Here is a 20,841-nt window from a genome sequence, read left to right as displayed (position 1 = left end):
ACCCTCCCCTCATCAACCACGGATTTTGACCAATCTCGTTCGGCTTTAACCGAAGGGGGGAGGGAGTCGGCTCCTAAAGCGGCTGTCATTCAAAGAGAACGACAAATCTCGAAGAACCACATCTTCGCTGCATTTCAAAAGATGCAGTGTGAAGTAACGGTTACTTCACTTAGAACAATGCTGACGGCTGAATTACTCTCAGCCTGTAGTTGTGATGACTCATAATACGTTCGTAATGCAACACTTCGTTAGTTAAGTATTTATGTGTTGTTTTTTTAAATCTGTCATAATGATCTCCCTGCTAAAAGATGTACATTGTAATTCCCCAAGTTTGGTCAAAATTGCATTCAGAAAACGTTACATGAATACATTGCACTACCTGCACCAGTATATAATAGCATATACAGTAAAGTCTCTCGATGAGAAGGTTTCTTCAGCCGTCATCTGTACAAAAGTGAAGGTTTCGGACGTTTCGCCTCCTATCCAAGAGGCTTCGTCAGCGAAACGTCCGAAACCTTCACTTTTGTACAGATGACGGCTGAAGAAACCTTCTCATCGATGGACCACTCCTGTACGACTGAGAGCTTACACAGACAGTAAAGTCTCGTTATATCGATATCGAATATATCGATACTATTTCTATGCACGCACGGAGAAAATTACATGCAAACAGGGTCGGCTATATCGATAGTCCCGGTTATATCGATATTTTTTCGGACTCCCTTGAATATCGATATAACGAGACTTTACTGTAATATAATTGTGAACCTACAGCTCACAAGCCTGCAATGAAGTAACAGACCCAATGCCCACCTTTTCGCATAAATTCAACAAAAGTACACAGACAACAAAGAAAATGATTTATTCACATAAGCATAAAATGATGGCCATTTCACACAATTCAAAGACAGCCGTGTTGCTTCAGTTTGACGTGTAAAAAAAGTCTTCACAAAAAGCGCCCTGCAGCCATTCTCATACTCTCTCCAAGGCTTCCAACATGATGATGCTGTTGCCTCGAATGACCTGAGACATGAAACATAAAATGTTACAAATTTGAGCAAGACAATTGAGGCAACAAAGATCAACCGTTGTCATCATTCTGGCACCAACTTCATTATTGCCTGTATAAACTGGTTAAACAACAGAATTTTCCTGTGGGGTGTTAAGAGGCATTTAAGCCTTGATCTACTTGGGAAATGTTTGGGCAAAAAAACATTAAACTGTTCAATATTAACAAGTACACTTTCCGTGCGAGCAGTAGGGTTGCCAATATATGATTATTTTGATAATTGACAAGTCACTGATTATTTCTGAGATTCGTCAATTCATCAAACCAAAGGTAAAATGAAGCTCATCGCACCCCATCTTAAATAGCCATCATCAGCTACCAGTTTTAAGATACAGTGAGTGATACCCCGGCTTACGAACGCTTTAGCTAAATAAATTTTCGCCTTACAAACGTTAAATATGCGAGAATATAAACGAGCCGGTTCTCCTAACAAGGAGCTGGAAATGGCAGTCTACTTTTTTGGTCCTCTATTCCCCGCGCGCAGTCTTCGGTTAAAGCCGCATGTGATTGGTCAAGATCCGTGGTAGAGGAGGGAGGGGACACACGCAGCAGTGAGGAGGAGGAGGAGGGGAGTGAGCACATGAACAAAGAAAAAAGGTGAAAAGAAGGTGAGAAAATGGATAGAAAACAGTGAAATTTGGACTCATTTTAACTTTATTGATAGTCCAAAGGCGGAGTGTAGACTGCAAGGTTAAAATATCCCATCAATCAGGCTCCACAAATAACCCGCACAAGCCATCTGTACAATTTGAAGAGAAAAGACAAGCAAGGGAACCAGCTATTAATGAAGTTTCTAGTGTCTCTGCCTGCATCTGTTGCAATATCACAACTTCCAAGATGTACAACCCAGAGCTCCTTTAGACACTTTATTGCAAAAAGCTATCAACCCAGCTAAACAGAACACAATTGATGAGGAACAGAGAAAGCACGGCAACTTAACTCAGATATCGTCAAGAGGCAACCTGGAAGTTCGTCATCCATTAATGATTTCAAGGCTAGCCACGGATGGTTCGAGAAATTAAGTGCCGTACAGGGGTTCATTGTGTCATTTGTCATGGTGAGGCAGCCAGTTCTGACGACAAAGCTGCCAAAGCTTACAAGGAATCATTCCTCAAGATAGTGGATGATGAAGGCTACATTCCTCATCAAGTGTTTAATGCGGATGAAACCGGCCACTCCATTCCATCAAGCCATCAACGACCATCATAAAGGTAAATAAAATGACTTTATTATACAGTACAGTTTATGTCTTGAATTACAATACCATAGCACATCTACTATACATAAAATAAGGTATATTGTGGGTAGTTTTAAGGCTTAGAAAATTAGACAGTAGAAAATTATGTTTTATGGGGACCTGGGAATGGATTATTCTCATGTTAATGGTTTCCTATGGGAAATTAATGTTTGGAATACACACTTTTTGCCTTACACACACTTTCTGGGAACCAATTAAGTTTGTAAGCCAAGGTATCACTGTAATAGTATACTCAACTCTCAAGAAACATTACAGCTTGCATCAGCATTGTTGAGACAGTTTATATGTGATCATGCAAATTAAAATGAAGGTGGTACACTCTGGCCATGACCATTTCTATATGGAAATGGTTAGAGTACGGTGGATTCAAATGGGACTCGAAAGTTCAGCCAAGCACAACACGGGAACGAGGAAGAATTTTTCACAAATAAAAATTGCTGCAGGGCCTCTCACATAGAACCCCTCGCCCCTCTCAACCAAATGTGTCTTTTCATAAAACAAAATTAATCGCCATCTGATTATTGCAGAGAAATATTGATTAGCTCTTGGTCTTTGAGCAGGTATATTACAATGTCAAAAGAAAAGGAAACCCAAATGGGTACTGACCACCATGCCAATGGTATGCTGTTGTCCTCCTGGTCCCATTTCCAGACAGTCATCCAACACCAGGTTCATAAAGGGATCAAATCCCCGAAGGATGCCCTGCACATGTCTGCCTCCATTTAACTTAACTAAATCACATGACACACACAGACACACAGCATTGATCAAATACTTCATCATCACCAAATATGCTTTAATTGTTTGGAGGTGAAATCTTTTACATAAAATCGGTCAAACAATATTGTCTGATTACACTGACGTGAAAATCTATTTGCCACTTTCTTATTTCTTTTTCATATGTATTACACACACACACTCAAATCACCAAACAAACAAATCACATGTCACACAGTGATTGCAAATGGAAATATAAAGGTGTTTTCAGATGAAAATTAAAGTAATCAAGACACATAAAATAAAAATAAATAAACTACCAAAAGAAAATGCAATTGGCCATTGTACCTAAAATAACTGGTTGTGCCACACTTGGCAGCACTACAGTATTTTAATTAGATTCAAATTCAGAATTTGACTTGATCACTCCAAAACCGCGATTGTGGGCTTCTTTTAGCCATAGAGATGACTTGCAGGCGTGTTATAGATCGTAGTCCTGCTACATGATCAATGATTCAAGAGCACTCGAATTTGAAGCTAATATAACATGGCAACATTGACAGGAGGGAGGAAAATGGGGTGCTAAACGCATCGCCAAACGAACAGCACTCTTAGAAACTCAGGAGCCTTTAGGTGAGTAATAAATTCAATGAGGCGAACTCACGTGAAAGTTTCTTGTCCATGAACCTAATGAAAAACAAGGCATTTAGTTCAGGTTCCAGAAGCAAGGGGTATGCAGTGAATAGGCTACCACATTGGTAGCTATATTTGAAATGGCGGCGCGGTCATTTTAGCCAAATACAAACCTGGTATTCAAAAGAATTAAGCACAAAACCGCTTTGAACGCAATACATCACTTACTTTTTCAGCTCAGGGGGATGTGCTTTGCTCATTTTGTCTTATTCGTCTCGACAGTCGACAAGGACCCGCTGCCTTTTCGTTCTGGGCAAGCAAAACGTGCACTTGCAACCGGAAGACAATGTGTTATTTCCTCGTCGGGAGTATAACCGCAGTTTGTAATACTAATGCCATTTTAACTACTGCCCCCTTTTGGATTTTATTAACCATTACACACCGACGCCATAACCCCCGAGTGGTGAAGCGTTGGCCTTCAAGGGCCACTTTTTCCAGTGGTGGCCCGTCAGAGCCAGCAAGGCCTTCTCTGCTGGCCTAACATAATCAGACATCATTATCATAATTATAATAAAAGTCAATTTCATTAAAAAAAAGTATTTTTTTCTAATTATATATATATAATTATTCTACATACTGTTTTCTTGATGTTATATTATATCCATTTGGTTATGCTCCTTTCAGCGTTGTAGTTTTAGGTCAGTTTTTAATCCAATCAGAATTCAGCTAGCTTGTGTCGCCAGGCTGTATGAAATCTGACCGACGCCTTCAGAATCAACAGTGAGGGCATCTGTGCGCTGTACATGAACGGGCACATGTAGTTGATATATAGTTGCGATAGCCAATCAGATCACGAGTTGGCACAGTAAGGCCAGCTAGAGGGCCTCGCATTGAACATGACACGTACACGTCCTGTGATTGGATACTCACTTTACCTCAGCGGAAGCAGCGCTATGCAAATCATCCAAGCCACAACAGATCAGACCCGGAAACTTTAGCAGAAAGACCAAGTATATCTACTCGCTTTTTTAACCCACACTGGCTGAAGGAGAGGACAACTTGCTGTCGCATATAGGCCTATTCTCAAGAACAAATGAAAAAGATGTTTTATTTCAACAAATAGTTCGTTTTGTGAACGTCTTGTTGTTTTTCTTATATTAAACTGACATTTTGTAATTTAGCGTAAAATCTTGTTAAAGATGTGTAATTGCTCCGGAAAATAGCCTGTGTTGTAGACGATTAAGGTGATGCCACGCCCAGTACTGCGTGCGTGTGCTTTTGTAAATGATATCTCCAGCCGTTGTGTCATAAATTATTGTATTACGAGGGATATTTGTTCAAGTCGGATTAAGCAGGACTTCACTGAAGGCCAAGGTGTGAAATGCACGGACCGCCACTGACCTTTTCTATCCATCTACGTGGATATATTCACACGCACGCGCGCACACACACGAAGTCCGAGGTAAAAACAATGTTTATTAGACGTGCAATAAAACCAACACAGATGAAAAAGGTCACATTCAAAATACCAAATCACACATGGGGTGGGACTTAGTCATCAGATACAAATGTACACCAGTGACTGATAATATAGACATTTTGAAAAATCTTTGAAAATGGAGCCCTTAAAACAATTATACATTTTCCTTGGGGTTCAAATAAACAGGCATCAAACCGATCCATGATTTGATAAAATAAGGTTAAATAACACAGAGGCCATAACAAAATTTGGTGTCCCAGAAATTGGGGGATTTTAGGGATAAGACCACAATTGTATTTATTCAATAGAGGCTGAAACAATGGACAGTTGTACAATACATAGGGATAGTTGTTTCATAGTTTTCATTGTGTGTAATTGGATGTTGACATGCTTCACATGTGCACACTGTCATACCGAAACAAATGATATGCAACCCCTTTTCATCTTCAAAACATACTGTGTATGTGTTACATGATACACAGTTAGCTTGATGAATCATGTTTGACATCAATAATGATTGTTAAATTATAACAGTACCCAAAAATGTTCACCTTCTCAGCAAGATATCACTTTGCCATTAACTTGCTGCATTGTCCGCATGGGTTAATTCAAAAACATGTGTGGTAGTTGGACAAATAATTTCAAACAGGATAATATTTACTTAGAGAGCCAGTAAAGTCAAACATTTTCTATGCAACCTGATTAACTTTGGGTTTGATGAATGGGAAGTAAACAGCAAAATCCACCTGTTTTTATCCAGCTCAGCTGGACCGGCCCGCACAGTCTTGCCTTGATTAGCTACTTTATCCACCCCCATTTTGCCAACTCATGTTAACTGAGACATAGTTCAGAATTTCTCTTACGACCAATTATATAGAAACAGGTGATCCATGATTGTTTGATACCTGAGCAACTGTGATGTTATTTTCAGGTGACCGTGGCAAAAGGATCCCCATTGAGATGGCTTAAAATGCTCTCATTGTGCTGCTCATTTCATATTTGAGAAATGTAATATTAATCAGTATGGCCTGTTTAGACTAGTTGTGGGTATATTGCAACATCTTTTTTTGATTTGACTTCCCCTTTGAGACACTGAATATGGAGCTCAACGCAAAAAGCGAACTTTTTAGGTATGAAATGAGGAATTCCGAAGGGCACCTTACAGTCAATGTGTTTGTCTGTGTTTCTTTTTTTGTTTGTGTGCAATTGTCCTGCGTCGTTCAACATCTAGTCATTCAGGCTTTGCTGACCTAATATTTGGAGCCTTCCATGCTTCAGCCGTCCTCTTCATCCTTGGCTTGCAGATGCTCCTGACAGTGCTCAAGAAAGGAGTCCAGTGCGGAGAAGCCTTCCTGACATGGTACACAGTGATAGAAGCGTTGCCTCCTTGAGGCCGGCAGCTTGAACGTGTCCATCTCCACTGTGCACACACTGCACTCTGTCCTCACCATAGATGCATCATGGAGTTCCACATGCTGCCTCAGCTGAGACTGCAGCGAAAAAACCTCCATGCAGGTAGGACATGGGAACTCTCCTTCTACGTCCAAATCATCTTCCTCTTCCTCCTGTCTCGGCCTCCCTGGACCGGCCCGCACAGTCTTGCCTTGAACAAGACTGCCTTTAATTTTATCGTTTTTTCTATACTCTGATAACTTGGTATTTTTTGTGTCATTTCCTGTGTTTTGACCTTTTTTGATTGCATTGAGACATGCAGTCGCAGTGTAGTGTGCATTCAGAGACAGATGATGGAGGAAGAGCCTGCCGCATATTTTGCATGGATAGGCACTTTTCCGTCTGCGCCTGCCTGCTGTCAACTGACTCTCACTCACTGATGTTCTCTTTGTATGCAATTTTATGTTGTGTTTCTCTTTCCTGTGCATGCACATTTTAGAGGTATGCCTGAAAACCATGCTGCCCGAAGCACCGCTCATAATCTGTTTTGTTAACAGGATTAGTTAATCTTCAACATCACCAGATCCGATCTTTAGTTGGACTTCTGGTGTTGTTGTCCTGCGTCTATGCACAGGGATCTTGAACAGAACTTCGTCACTCTGGGGAAACAAGTCTGGCCTTTGTCGTTTTGCTGCAGCTGAACAACTCCTGAGCCATTGTGCCACTCCATCCGGATAACTGGTGGGAATGCAAAGTCAGACATACGATTTTAGCAAAGACACCCTCTTAGAAACTCAGAACAAATATGTTGTTAGAAGCACGATCTACGTAGTCACAGTATTAAATAAAAAATATGGACCGCAGCTTCGTATATGGTGCTCGCCAAACGTTCTCAAAAACTCCAATACAGAAATAGAGCTCACGAGTCGAGCTATACGAGTTTTGAAGACCGCTCCTCTGTTTACGTTGCTCCGGCTAACGTGTGGCTAACGCTATCGATTCAGATACGTTGAAAATAAACTGCATTAACTAGCAAATTAAACTTACCTTTATATCTAAAACACGCACAGTTGCACAGCTGACGAGTCCGCAAGAACACACGGGGACAGTACTTGATACATGAAATAAGCACGTGCGTCTTCGGGGACCGAAAAGAACGCTAACACTCGTGCAAACGTGAAAGTTTGAGGGGGCGTTTTCTACGTTGGACGATGCGTATGACGCCACATATTCAGAAATGACCGGTGTCTGGGCCAGGACGCTATTTTGTTTATGTAATTACTGTGACCCTTTTTAAAAATGTCAGTAATGGAATTACCCACACCATCAATACATAAACGTAAAATGACAACACATACACCACGATTGGCCGAAATTAAAATCGACCATTTAATATTAACAAGGAACACTACAGAAAATACTGCATTAATTATATTGGTCTTTTAAGGCTTCAGTAAATGTCAGCTAATTCACCTGCGTGCATTGGCCCAAATAAAGATTTGGCATTGATTGAAACAGTAACAGACATTCATGAACACATTTTGATTTGGTCAGTGAGTAGACAAGACGACCTGATCAAGTTAATAGAAACTACATAAAAAACTCTACATAAATAATTGGAAAAATCATGGAATGATTACTAGCTTGATGGTGCCATGACAGGTGGGGGTGTACCTGATTGAATAATATTCATTGGTATGGATTATTTTTTCAGGATTTAACAAAATAAAGCAAAACGGGAAGAAAATAAATGCATAAACTGTATTCAAATTTCATTCAATTTAGCCATGATTGTATTAATGAGTGGCTCACCCCCCAAAAAATAAGCTGAAAAAAAGTGACTCCTGAACACAAACCAACACCTTTAACCGAGTAGCTGCCATAACAGCCAGGCATCAGGTCCAAAACAAAGTCTCGACATTAGAAACATTACATAGTTTAAAATAAAATTCACATTTTAGCGATTAATGTACCTAAGGCTTGAAATTGTAAACTGAAATTAATGTCCTCTTAAAATTAACATGCAACCCCAAATCTCCCGGATTATTTTGAAAAGCAGGTACAAGAAACACCTGGCTCAAATGAAAACAAAGAAAGAGCAGGATTAATGAGTAAGCATTTTTCTAACACCATCAACAATAGAAGAACAGTACATTACAGAGTCACATATTCGGAGCAGCGTTACACTACTTCCACAGAACCGATTCAAGTAAAATTGGACTATACTTGGACACAATTACATTGAAATACTCACAGTACTCTTCAGGACTAAATTACTGAAACATGTGCCGTGATTTAAAAAGCCAACAAGGCCAATGCAGAAATCCTGGCAAAAAATACATTACCTCTGCCCATGGATCAGGATTATTTATTAGTACTCTATGTTTAATTTTGAAGGCCAATCGCAAATAAATTATTGAACATCTAATTTTTAGTACAAAATTAATCACTGATTTGCACGCCGACCTGGATGGGTGATTGATTCCCTTTGTGCCAAAGGTTGCAGAGGAAGTTATGTGATCTAATGCAGGAGGATATTGTCAGTATATTCGTTAAGGTACTGCTGTCCCCACAGAGAGATTTGCCAAATATTTACTGAGGGACCAAAGCAATGTAAACTTCACCAATGATATCTCTGCGGCTTGAAACAAAAATTATGTATAATATCTGACATTCCAGTATGCATAATATTGGAGGCCTATACAAGTTTGGGTATCACATGTTGTATGTAGTTTTACGACCGCAACTGAAATATCAAAATAGAAAGTTTTAAACCAACGTATAAAGTAAGACCAACTAAAATATAAGTGCTAAAGCTACATTAGCCTGATGGTCTCCATTTCCCTTCAGGAAGTTGGGGGCCCAACAAGATAACACAAAAATAAATACTCTGCTTCTCTGCTTGTATACGGTATGGGTAAATGCCGTTCCACAATGTATATAACCAATCTTGAGATTTCTTTCTTAGCTGATTGTGCATTGCTGATAATTGTGATTCACCGATTTTCTATTCCACTTATGAAACTTATCTCAAAGAAAAGTTTGGAGTGACAGAGGTTTAATGCTATTTTAAAACTCTGTACAGTGTTTAACTAATTGGATGTATGTCTTGAATATCCTAATTATCTAGCTCAGCGATAATATTTAGTACTAATTAAAACCATAACTTGAAAAAAAATCAGTAAAAATATAATTTGTACATCACCTTAAAATGATGACACTAAATACATTCACCATCCTTTAAAATTAACAATGTTCTGAAAACACAAATGGGAGAAACAACCTAGGTCTGCATGAATGGAGAAAGATGAGAGGTGTGTGTGCTTCTATACTGTAACAGTCCAGTGTTAAATTGCAAAGGAGAATGTCAACATCATTTCGTATTCACCATAAGGAGTCCGTTTCTCAGAACTGGCCGTGGGCCGTTCAGAAGGCTCATAGACCAGCACTGTATGCACTGTACAGAGGAAGCCTATCTCTTGTAGTGGCTGGGCGCATCTGCAAACATGTACTTAAGTCTGTACGCTTCTGCCAGAAGAAGGCCAACTTCTTCATTACCCCAGTGGATTGTGGGAAGATTCTGCAGTAGTATTAGAAGGCCCTGAGGAGCAAAAGAACATCAATGACTCAGAATGAATTTCTTTATTAACCGACAATGTTTTATACTGTAACTGCTCATAATTGTGACCCCGCACGGTGACCAACGGGCAGGGCTGTGCACAGAATACTCAGGTTCCAATAAGGAATTGCAATGCTTTTAACCTGGGAGCAAAAACCTGTGACATAATCAGTACCAGTGTAATTCGTTAACTTTTTTTACACCGCAAATATTTTGAACTTTAATAGGGTTGTGAGAACTATACTATTCAGGTACAATGCTGACATGGGCAGTTTGTGTTGTCATGTTATTTATTTATTTTTTTTGTTCTTTTGACTTCAAGACGGCGCCGCGAGAGTGGCTGCCTTTCCAGCAGCTCCTGCGTTTTGCTTTTCTGCTTTCATTTCTTTCATAACTTTGCTGCTGTGAAATGTAAATTGCTCCACTGCGAGACTAATAAAGGCAAATCCAATCCAATAATCCAAAGTGTTTTATTTTATTTATTATAAAACAGTTCACATGGAACAGGTAACCCCCCCAACCCATCAATGTAACTTATATAAAAGTAGCACACTTGGGGTATGTTACCATGAAAATTGATAGCCACATTCAAAAATACGAATAAAAATGTGTGATTTATTTGTTAATACATATATGAATACTTTTAATAAACATGAGCCTAATGACTTTCAATGTAGAAAAAAAAATCAGCATAGATCTATTCCCAACAAGAGAGCTGCGAAAACACTTAACACCACAACGGAAGTGCATGTCCTTACCATACTCGATGCTAGTCTATGACAAAATGGTATTTTAAATATTGTCTGTCCAAATATCAGTGTTGACAATGAAAGTTATATCAGGTAAGCGTCTTTGGTTGTTAAATATTGGTTCTCAGAATATGCTGTGCAAAATAGAGCTTCTGAAATTTGGTTTTGCCAACAAAAGGTTGTTGTCTTGTCGATCAGTTTCAACGTATCTGGAAACATTAAAAAAATAATAATTCCTGTATTTCATCCATTTGGAGCTGGCATTTTAAAAGCCTCAAAATTGTCTCTGTTACACTGCGTCCCAGATTAGTTGATCTCTAATCGCTGCCTTCACCTTTCTGTGTGTACAACCAATGTTGCCTACTTTCTGAAACAATGACATGGTTGTTCCAGTTATCGCGTAACCACACACAAACACAGCCAACATTAACAGAAACAAAGGTGGAATAGTGTTTTGAAATTGTTCCAGCAGAAAAACCTGAGCATAATGGGGCTTTGCCACCAAAATTGTCACATAAATGCTTCCGCTATTCATATTCACAGCCAATGTTGTTTTTTTTTTTTTACATTGAATGGTTTGTCATTCTTGATTTTTGGTGATTTTTTTCTGGCTGCGTAACAGTGCCACGTAGGCCTGGCATATACAATATATGCCAGGCCTACTGTTATTGTGTCATTGTGTATTGTGTCATTGTGTGTTTTCATGTGGACACATTTTTCATGAAATCATTCAGTGTTTACTTGGTTATTATTATTTTTTTTCTAATACATTCTGTCTGCGTTTCTGTATGGCCAACTCCTTCACTGACCCGTGAACCTCAAACAGTCTCATATAAAGAGCTGGTCATACAGGAAGAAGCCAGAGAGGAGCATGACCAAATCATGAGACAAAATTGTCCAGATGAAGAGTTGTGTACTGCACTTTTGGTGTTTGTTCATAAACCTGGAGGAATCTCACTAAAAACTGGCCATAAAGAAGACATTCATACCTGAAAGTCAACCATGGAGAGAATTTCTTTACGCCACTCAATGAGGAAAGCTGCACAAACATACAGGTGAAAGTGGGAGAACCCTTCTGCTTCAGCCTGTGCAAAAAAAAAAAAAAAAAGTTAAAAAAAAATAACAATAATCATCATAATAAAATGAAAAGCTTTAATTTGAATTCCACACTTGAAAATGAACAATAATTCAATGTTTTTCCCAACTAGGAGTTTTTTTTGTTTGTTTGTTTATGCATGTCTTGACAGTTATATGGTGCGTGATGAAATTTTGTCATTGGAGCGGCTCAGGGGCATACAAATAAATACAAAAATGAAAACTACACAAAATACTAAAATATCTAAAGTAACACCCATTTGTCTTTTTATAATTCATAGTAGTCTCAAGAGATGTGGAAAGTTTCCGTCAATGGACGGAGCCACGAGGATAGCCCAAAGCCAAACAGGAAAAAACACGGGCTTTAACTGTTACGCCAATAAAATAATATCGGCTGCGTATAATGAGAGCCCATCGACCACGTTCTATGCGCCGAAACAGGAAGAATGTCATAACAACAGGGATAAATTAAGGAATTTTGAAATCTATTACTGCATTGTATTTATCCTGTTACTCTAAAAATAGATATGTATATATTTTGTAATACTATTAGTACTGGTATCATATTTTATTTTCATTTCTTCCCTTGTGCCTTCAAAGGGTCCTCCATTGATGAGACGCCTATGCTAGAAAAAACTGCATTCGATTATGAATGTAACAATGTCACCTGATAAGTATCCCACAGGCGGATTGTGCAGCGCAGTGGCAGCTCCCTCATCAGCAGATTGTTCATCCATCGGAAGGCAAACTGTAGATATTCTACCTCATACTTTTTGAAATGATTGTGAATGTCCTCTGAAGCCAAAAACACATCGAATCCCATTAGGATGATACTTGTTTACCTTTCAACATGAATTAGCCAGCAAGTGTAGTACGGAACTTCAAAGAAAATGTAGTGCAAGATACAGCCCCGTCTGACGAATTATAGCGTGCCTATTTTCATACAGTCAAAAAGGGCCTGATGAAGAACCAATTTACCGTCAATCCGACTGACCAGCTCCTCAAGAGCTTTGACTTTGTTCTGAATTCCTGGCTGAGCAAAGGTGTAATTGTCCTAAAACAACAGCAAATGTCAAATCCAAAGTAAAATAAACGAAAAAGAGAAAATATGAATGTATATGCAGACCTGTATCCCATCCAATAGTTTGCTCATACACCAGAAGCTGTCAGCTTCAATGTTTCTCTGAATGTCGAGAGACAGAGCAGCCACTTCAAAGTTTTCCATGTCCTCCGCTAAAAGAACAAATGACCGAATTAATCCATACTCAGCCTCTAAATTATGACATTAATTGATCGAATAAAGCCATCCTGAGAAATGTATTCGAATGTGGTACAATTTTAATGATAATAAAATGGATCTTAGTTTTACAGTAATTTCAATATTCTGCACATATACAAACCAAATCAATTCTATAAATACAAATTCTAGTTAGAGGGTTATTCAGATTTTCCGCACAGGTCACTTACTAACAAACTCAGACAGGAAGACCACAAAAAAGGGCGTGACAAGGTCATTGATCCCCTGGACGTAACCACTGGCCGGGTGCCGAATAGCCCAGATGAAGAGGATACGCTCAAACACCTGAAGGAGAGACAGATGACAAAACTAGCTGAAATAAAGTTGCATAAGAAGTTAGATTTTGTTCATTTATGATATATTTGAGAACATGAGTTGAAATGGATCCCTTCAATGTTTCAGAACCATTTGTAAGAAAGCGGAAAGAACGTGTCATGTACTGCATTACATTTTCACAAGTGGCTTAAAAAGAGTGGGTTTGGTCTATCTCATTTGCTCAACACTTTCAATACATTGACAGGATGAACTAAAAGTGTTCTATTTAATTACCTCTTGCACTACAGGCTGCTGGAATAATGGAATCAGAGGGTTGGTCCTTGGAATGTCAATGTGAATCTAATGAGGAAACAAATATGTGCATGCTTCATTCATACAATAAATATTAAAGACTGGATTTGCCTTTATTAGTCTCGCAGGCAAATCCAATCCAAGATTGGATTGGATTTTGGATTGGATTTGCCTGTAATGCGCTGTAATGAAAATTCTTTGCCCAAAAAATGAGGAATTTTAGGTCAAAAACCAAACCATAGAAAGAATTTAAGGTAAGGCACCATAAAAACAAATAAATACTAGTAATACGATACTAGTGCAGCGTGTTCTACCGGAAACAAATTCCTTGTGTGTTCTACATACTTGGCAATAAAGATGATTCTGATTCTGAAACGAACAAATGATTTAATAATAATAATAATAATAATAATAATAATAATAATAATAATAATAATAATAATCATACTCAAAAGCTATGTTGTTATTGAGGTCAATTTCAATTTTTTTTTACAAATACCTCATGCATGTGATTTGTATTGACCATTTCAAACCAATTACACTTCTATCAAATTCAGCCTAGGTTTCTTTTGTATGTGGATATGTTGCTGGCCACTTGCATTCTGAAACAGCTCAGGTCAACAGTACCTGACGGTATGTGTCTTTGTAGTGCTCATCTGTTCTGGAGTGGTAATATTGCACGATGAAGCCAAAGTATTCCTCACGCTTTCTTTTCAGCACAAGTTCCCTGCGCTCTTTGTTGGCTGGCAGGTAACCCTGTTTGACAGAAAAGAGCATGGAGGAGAAGGGGGATGCATACCTCAAAAGGAGCTGAATTACCATTTCTAATACCACTTGAAAAGCTTCTTACAGAGAGGAGCCTCCACGTGATTGGACGGACTTCCTTCGGTATGCCTGACCAGCTGTGCTTTCGCAGCTCCTCTGTAACCAATCAAAATTGTCACAATTAGAACATCACAGCTACGCCATACCCACAATGACTCATTATAACACACAGTATATGGAGCTGCTGCCCTACCAAGGTCAGTGTTGGCACTAGCCAGCAGTTGCTTGAATTTGTCCAGCCGGCTCTTTTCTCGCACTGTCATAGGAGGGGCTCCTGATGCGTTCTGGTCTGAAATACGAGCCACCAGAGGGATGATGGGTCTAATCGGGAGAGACTGCTGCTTCTGCAGTGTGGAGCGAACTGTGGAAGGTCAGACAAGCAAACGTCCAAAAAGATTGTTTAGATACAAAATGACGGACATTTAATTTGAATAAATATGAATGACATCCCCTGGCAGATCCGGGAGGGGACATAATGGGATCTGCGGTAGAACGTGGGCAGAATCATAGCACACTTTTGAGACTTCCGAGGCAAACAGCCCTGCACCCTTAAATGGATCATTTCAGACAAAATGATAGACTTAATACATTTGAATGCAGAAGAAAAAAAGGCCCAACTCATATGGCATACAAAGTTTAATCATGTAAAATCCCAGTTGACTGAGTACGAGAAAGCCCTTCGAGTCTGTTTTACATGTTTCCCTCCGCCAACACACTAGATTCAATGACCAGTTCCCCATCAAGCTTTACAAAAGCCTATAATGATCATTTAAATCAGGTGTACTGGAGAAAGGGGAAACCTGTAAAACAGGCTAGAAAAGGCTCGTTTGGCCATTTCTAGTGCAAATGCAGCCTTACAGGTAAGTGACAAAACAGAATTTTAGGGAAAATTCAAAGGAAATTAATACATGTGACACAAAGTTCACTTCTGTGTTTCCCACTGATAGCCAAGCACGTAGATCACTGATTTGTATGGGGCCAAAGATTTGACATTTATCTTTTGCTTTTATAGAATAAGAATCCATATATAATTTTAACATCTTATATTTATGAATGACTGTAAATTGCTGGGATACTGACTGGTTATGCATAACTAAAATAATGTCCTACCTGACGATGTACTGAGGTGGATCTCGCTGTTCGACTTCACCACCTTGTTGTTCACAACGTTGTCCTTGGAGATGTCCTCTTTTGTGTGTGAAATCCCAGTTTGAGGGGCATCAGACACATCTTGCTTCTCAAAGGACGAGAAGCAGACCCATCAGCATCCAATCAGAATAACTCTAAATGTCCTGAGTTAATCATTGATGACTCTTCCTTTATTTGAAGAAGGACTCTTGGAAATACAATCTAAGCCACTCACTCTATTCATACACGTTTCCCCAAGGCTACTCTCTACCTGACTCTGTGAAGCCAAATTGCTTGCAAAATTAATTGTAGTTTTACAAGACACAGTGGCACATTGCGTAAAAATGATGGGATACTAATTGCTATTTATGCAAGCATGGAATTTTCCTTGGTTCTCTGGCATATTAATTTTTGACTGCATATACAAACTTGTGCATCATTTCTGCACATCTATGATTAAAGAGGAAAAAGTTCTTGCATTACATCAGGTGTTTACCTGCTTCTGCGTGAATGCAGAGTGCATTCCTGGCGGAAGGGAGGAGCACAGTGCGGGGCCACCATGAAAATCCTCCTCCTCCTCCTCGTCGTCGTCATCAATGTCCCAAGCATCATTTGTGCTCCGAGCAAACTCGTGGAAGCTTGATGTCTTTTTAGACTTGAGATTGTTTAACTTCAGCTTGGTGTCTTTGGGATACCTGGATGAAAGGAAAAGACAGTTAAAAAATGATATTTGCATTGCTGGGTGATGTTAATAGAATGACACACTAACACAAGATACAAACAACTGAGCTTCTGCTGAAATGTCAGAAACAAAAAGTGGGAAAATATTGGCAGCAGACCAAATCAAACTGAAATATGCGCCTCGATGAAATGCATTCAAGGGGACAACATGACAGCATGCAGTCCATTTGCGGTCAGCACTTACGAGCGTCGTAGACAGGGATCAAGAGGAGGATGTTGTGCTCCATAAACAGGCTGCACACTGGACAAGACCACATGTGAACTGCAGAAAGGTTCACACAACTTCACTGCTACTTTCTGTCTATGTTCATGCCAAGAGCTACGAAGGGAAGCATCTCATCAGTTCTTTTTTAAAGAACGTTGACAGGCATGTGACCCCTCTGTTTGCATTTTTTTTTTAATGAATGATGAACTTTCATTTATAGCCATTGTTCATTTTTGGCCTCCCATTTCCCGGTAAGATCAGAGCATTGTCATCAAATGGTGAGTATAGTTTAAATCGCGAGTCTAGTTTTGCTTTGCTTGTATGCTGCTGTGCAGATGACTATTTTGTGTTTGGGAGCCTTTTCCTGAGCATCTTCATCTTTATTAAGTTCATAGAGTTGCCTGTTCTGTAGCCACAAGGGGACACAAGTCAGTGTCTTCTTGTGCCGGTCCCAAGCCTGGATAAATACAGAGGGTTGTGTCAAGAAGGGCATCCGACGGAAAAGCTTGGCCAAAACAAACATGCGAATCAAACCTCTGGATGGAGGACACTGATTCGCTGTGGCGACCCCTCGAAGGGAAAAGCCCAAAGGAAAAGAAGAAGATGAATTGTTTTGTGGCTCGTGATGGCAAATTACTTATACCTCGTTCAGCCCCAAATCTGCCAAAATCCAATTTAAGTCACTAGGATAACATTGGAATACAGTAAATAAGATACAGTGACTAAAAAATTTCAAGCACTACTTGAGAAAACAAAAAAGAAAACTTTTAAAAAGAAACATTTTTTAAAGCGTTGCTACAGATGCTTCAAAGCTAATATCAAACATGACAAACATATTCTTGTTACTTACTCATACTCAACGCATCACTGCGCCTCAGTGCAAAACGTCTTTCATTATAAGGATGACAAACCTGTTCGCTTCGTTTAATTAAATAAACTTAAGTTTGGTGGCTGAAAACTAGACAGACTCATGATGTGACAATGTCAGACTTGTTTTATCGGGAGAGTGCCAAGAGCAGGTGCAGGGGCTTTACTGGCCTTGCTCAAACACCATAGATGTTTGGGTTTCAAGACTTTACACCTACCTATTTTAGAGCTTGAGTGTGGCTGCAGGTGTGAAGAAACAAAAGCAGTAACACTCTTTTATTAAGTCAAGATACTCCTCTATCTGCCTTGGCAGATGGATACACGTGACCGAATCTCATCTCTTTATAAACAGAACAGTCTGTATTTATGACAAACAGTTGAGCTGACTGGCTCTGCAGGTGAGGAAATTAACAAGTGATCATGACAGTTGCAGATGTCTTCCACTAGTTAGCTAAAACTACCCAGTCAGTGCTAATTAGCCAACGCTAGCAGGCTGCCAGCCAGGAAGACCATATGGCAGGCAAGTAGTTACCAGTGATAAAACCTGTAGAAATGGGAGAGACTGGACCCTGTAAACGGATGCCGCTTTTCTTTCAATAGATTTAGACAAACACTGGCAATACGCCGACGGAAACCGAAGAAATCCCTCAAGGGTTAGTGTATTGAACTCGACAGCGAAGACAGCTCATCTGCTACAAATTCACCGCCGTACTCCCATAAACTCCCATTGAAACATGAAAGCCAACCCGTGAACGTTACATTTCAAACGAGTGTTGTACACACTGTAACAGTATGGTAAACGCTACACTGGTCGTCAATCCCCTACACAAAACTTCCAAGACATTAGGACAAAAAAAGCGAGTGTGGGGAAATCCTACCTTCCCGGGACCTTTACATTTTTCCTCCAAAAATTTATCCTGTTCTCGGTGGCCATACTCCGGAAACACAGCCGCCCTTAGGTCGACATTAATACCGGCTCCCCACAACAAGCAACCACGAGGAAACCACTTCTGTCAGCCATCGACGATTCATTTGCGCAATCTTGGATGGACGGTCGAAAATCTGTTCGGGTTCAAACGCGGCGATGTGAAAGATTCGAGAGGATGGAAGTCGCCATCTTGGCCCACAGGAGCTCAAGACTGGCTTGTGGTTGGTGGTCGTGGCGAACAGGTGCAGCTCATGCAGCCAATGGGAGACCTCGAGGGAGGGTCATAGATGGCGTTATAAACGCGCAGAAAGCCAAGAAACGTTATAGAAACTTTGTTGTGAAACAACTCTGGTCCGCGTTCAGAATGCTCAACCGCCTGCTGCGTTGAGTGTGTGGCTGTTTCAATCAGGTAGGGATCACAAATTTTGATTAACAAAAGTCGTGGACAATCAAGACGTCGCTTATTGTTGATTCAAGTAAATCAATTCACCAGACATTACGAGCAAAATCGACTACGTATTTTTATTTAGCTTTGTGGAAGCGGTGAGACACAGTGATAAAAGCCCCAGAAACAATAAACGGAAAACAGAATAAAAATTATTGGTAAAAGAAATCATAAACCACAAATCAAAAACCTTTCTTCTGCATTTTCGACAATTTGTTAAGAACTTCCGTTTTTTTCCTACTGACAAACGCTGCGTTTAAAAGTTCAGTCCACACGAGGGCAGACTTTGTTGTCAATGAAACCAGTTGAGCCACACGCTGTTTACTGTAAATATTACTTTACTTGCTTGCTTTAAATGCTTATTGCATTTTGATAGTTTTGAAGGCAGGGTAACCGTTGCCAACCAACCAAACAAACCCACCAACTTTCTTTCTGAAAGTAATATAAACAGAGTTTACATGATTAATTTCAAGACAGGAGTGTCTTATTCAGGTGCAGGTATTTTATTCAAATGTAGGCAAATGGAAATTTTTCGGTTGATTTTACAATATGTACTGTATTTGAATATTTGAAATTTAGGTACTCTCTGTTTTGTGTTTATTTAGGAAAATCACTGCACATCCGCACTTCACATACTCCAAATGATAACAAACATTATATATACTGTGGTTTTAAAGTGACAGAAAAAAGCTTTGCCTTGAGGAAATCTCGTGAGTTTTTGCCGCTATGATAAGCTCTCAAGTGACTATTTTATAGAAAATAAGAGAGGGCTGAGAGGAGATCCATCCAGTCATACGGCAGAACAATGTTGAACTCTTTGCAACCAAGAACCCGGGGCTCAACTTTTGACATAACATACTGCAGTGACTTTGAACTTTTTTTTAAGTTTTATTTTGTAAACTAAAAAAAAAAATAGCTGGACTACTTTGCTCGTATGGAAGCGGTTTATCCATATGTTGAGCAAATGCTGAACATTTATTTTAAATAATTTACTTTAAATCTACTTTAGGTTTCTAGAGTACACAGGGGAGACTAAGTGTTTAATATGTTTCCTTGGTATTAAGTGTATAATGTGTTTTTCCATGCCACATGCTCAGCGTAGTTTAGCGCCCAAGCAAGATTTTTAATGCTCCACCTCTCCAGCATTATTATTACTTGTCTTGAATACTTAAATGGTGATGGCAAAACTAATCTGACAGCATTTTTTTAAAGAAAAAAACACTTTGATCTGTGGCCCATTTCACTTGGTGATTGTGTCATACTTCAAAAACACACAAAAAGTTGTGGAGAAATAAGAGCATTGATCTGGCGCTTTTTGAAAGGGCAAGGTGAGTTCAAGTTAAACATCACTATATTAAAAACATCTTGTACAATTATAAGATGTGCAAAAATAATCAGAATGAATGCCTAATTGTTATCCACTATTTAATTTGTCAAGATAAATAATTTTTGATTCTTCTTTAGACACACGGTGATGTTTGAAGTTAGTGGGTCACCAATTACTCTGCTCACACTCTTTCACTGTGACCATGCCATGGAGGATTCTGTGTTCTCTAAGACATGTAAGAAGCTGATGCTTCAGGTGGTTGCACACTTTTGTTTGAAAGTTTAGTTTTAGTTTGTAGCATTCGCTTCAGGCACCAGAGTGGGCATTGTGCTCAGCATATCTGCCTCATTGAAATAACACTTGAGATTCATGTCACAGAGTTTGCGTATTGTTGCTAATTTCTGTATGCTGTTTAGCGGGAGATTTTTGGTCACTATATATAAAGAGAGATTTTTTTCCATTACATAGTGTATAATCAGTCTGTTCAGTTGAAAAATTA

General features: G+C 39.3%; 3 protein-coding genes across 8 annotated transcripts; all 3 read right to left on the bottom strand.

The window, feature by feature from the left end:
• Positions 1–837: 837 nt before the first annotated feature.
• snrpg (small nuclear ribonucleoprotein polypeptide G) lies at positions 838–4,042 on the bottom strand. The gene is made up of 4 exons (XM_088998428.1): positions 3,906–4,042; positions 3,709–3,731; positions 2,934–3,058; positions 838–1,023 (listed from the first exon to the last, which is right to left on the bottom strand). The coding sequence occupies exons 1-4, from the start codon at positions 3,935–3,937 to the stop codon at positions 973–975; spliced, it is 231 nt and encodes a 76-aa protein (XP_088854554.1). The 5' UTR covers positions 3,938–4,042; the 3' UTR covers positions 838–972.
• Positions 4,043–5,133: 1,091 nt separating this feature from the next.
• On the bottom strand, positions 5,134–7,756 carry LOC148903433 (uncharacterized). Its single transcript, XM_089002573.1, has 2 exons — positions 7,597–7,756; positions 5,134–7,287 (listed from the first exon to the last, which is right to left on the bottom strand). Exon 2 carries the CDS (start codon positions 7,086–7,088, stop codon positions 6,432–6,434), a length of 657 nt encoding a protein of 218 aa, XP_088858699.1. The 5' UTR covers positions 7,089–7,287; positions 7,597–7,756; the 3' UTR covers positions 5,134–6,431.
• Positions 7,757–7,899: 143 nt separating this feature from the next.
• On the bottom strand, positions 7,900–18,774 carry tbc1d22b (TBC1 domain family, member 22B). Of its 6 annotated transcripts, none has more exons than XM_089002523.1 (14): positions 18,521–18,774; positions 16,755–16,889; positions 16,326–16,524; positions 15,812–15,938; positions 14,895–15,062; positions 14,727–14,797; positions 14,504–14,632; positions 13,859–13,924; positions 13,480–13,594; positions 13,139–13,245; positions 12,991–13,066; positions 12,680–12,807; positions 11,907–12,002; positions 7,901–10,150 (listed from the first exon to the last, which is right to left on the bottom strand). In XM_089002523.1, exons 1-14 carry the CDS (start codon positions 18,574–18,576, stop codon positions 10,022–10,024), a joined length of 1,602 nt encoding a protein of 533 aa, XP_088858649.1. In that variant the 5' UTR covers positions 18,577–18,774; the 3' UTR covers positions 7,901–10,021. The 6 variants fall into 6 exon arrangements, with proteins under 6 accessions (XP_088858666.1, XP_088858649.1, XP_088858674.1 ...); XM_089002548.1 differs by having other exon boundaries at positions 16,755–16,811; XM_089002531.1 differs by having other exon boundaries at positions 7,902–10,150; positions 15,812–15,935.
• Between the last annotated feature and the right edge of the window lie 2,067 nt (positions 18,775–20,841).

Source organism: Hippocampus bargibanti, linkage group LG01 (assembly GCF_051943395.1).
Source record: "Hippocampus bargibanti isolate YZ-2025 linkage group LG01, ASM5194339v1, whole genome shotgun sequence".
NCBI classification, from domain to species: Eukaryota; Metazoa; Chordata; class Actinopteri; order Syngnathiformes; family Syngnathidae; genus Hippocampus; species Hippocampus bargibanti.
Note: the sequence above shows the minus strand (reverse complement) of the source record. Positions and strands in the feature narration are given on the sequence as shown.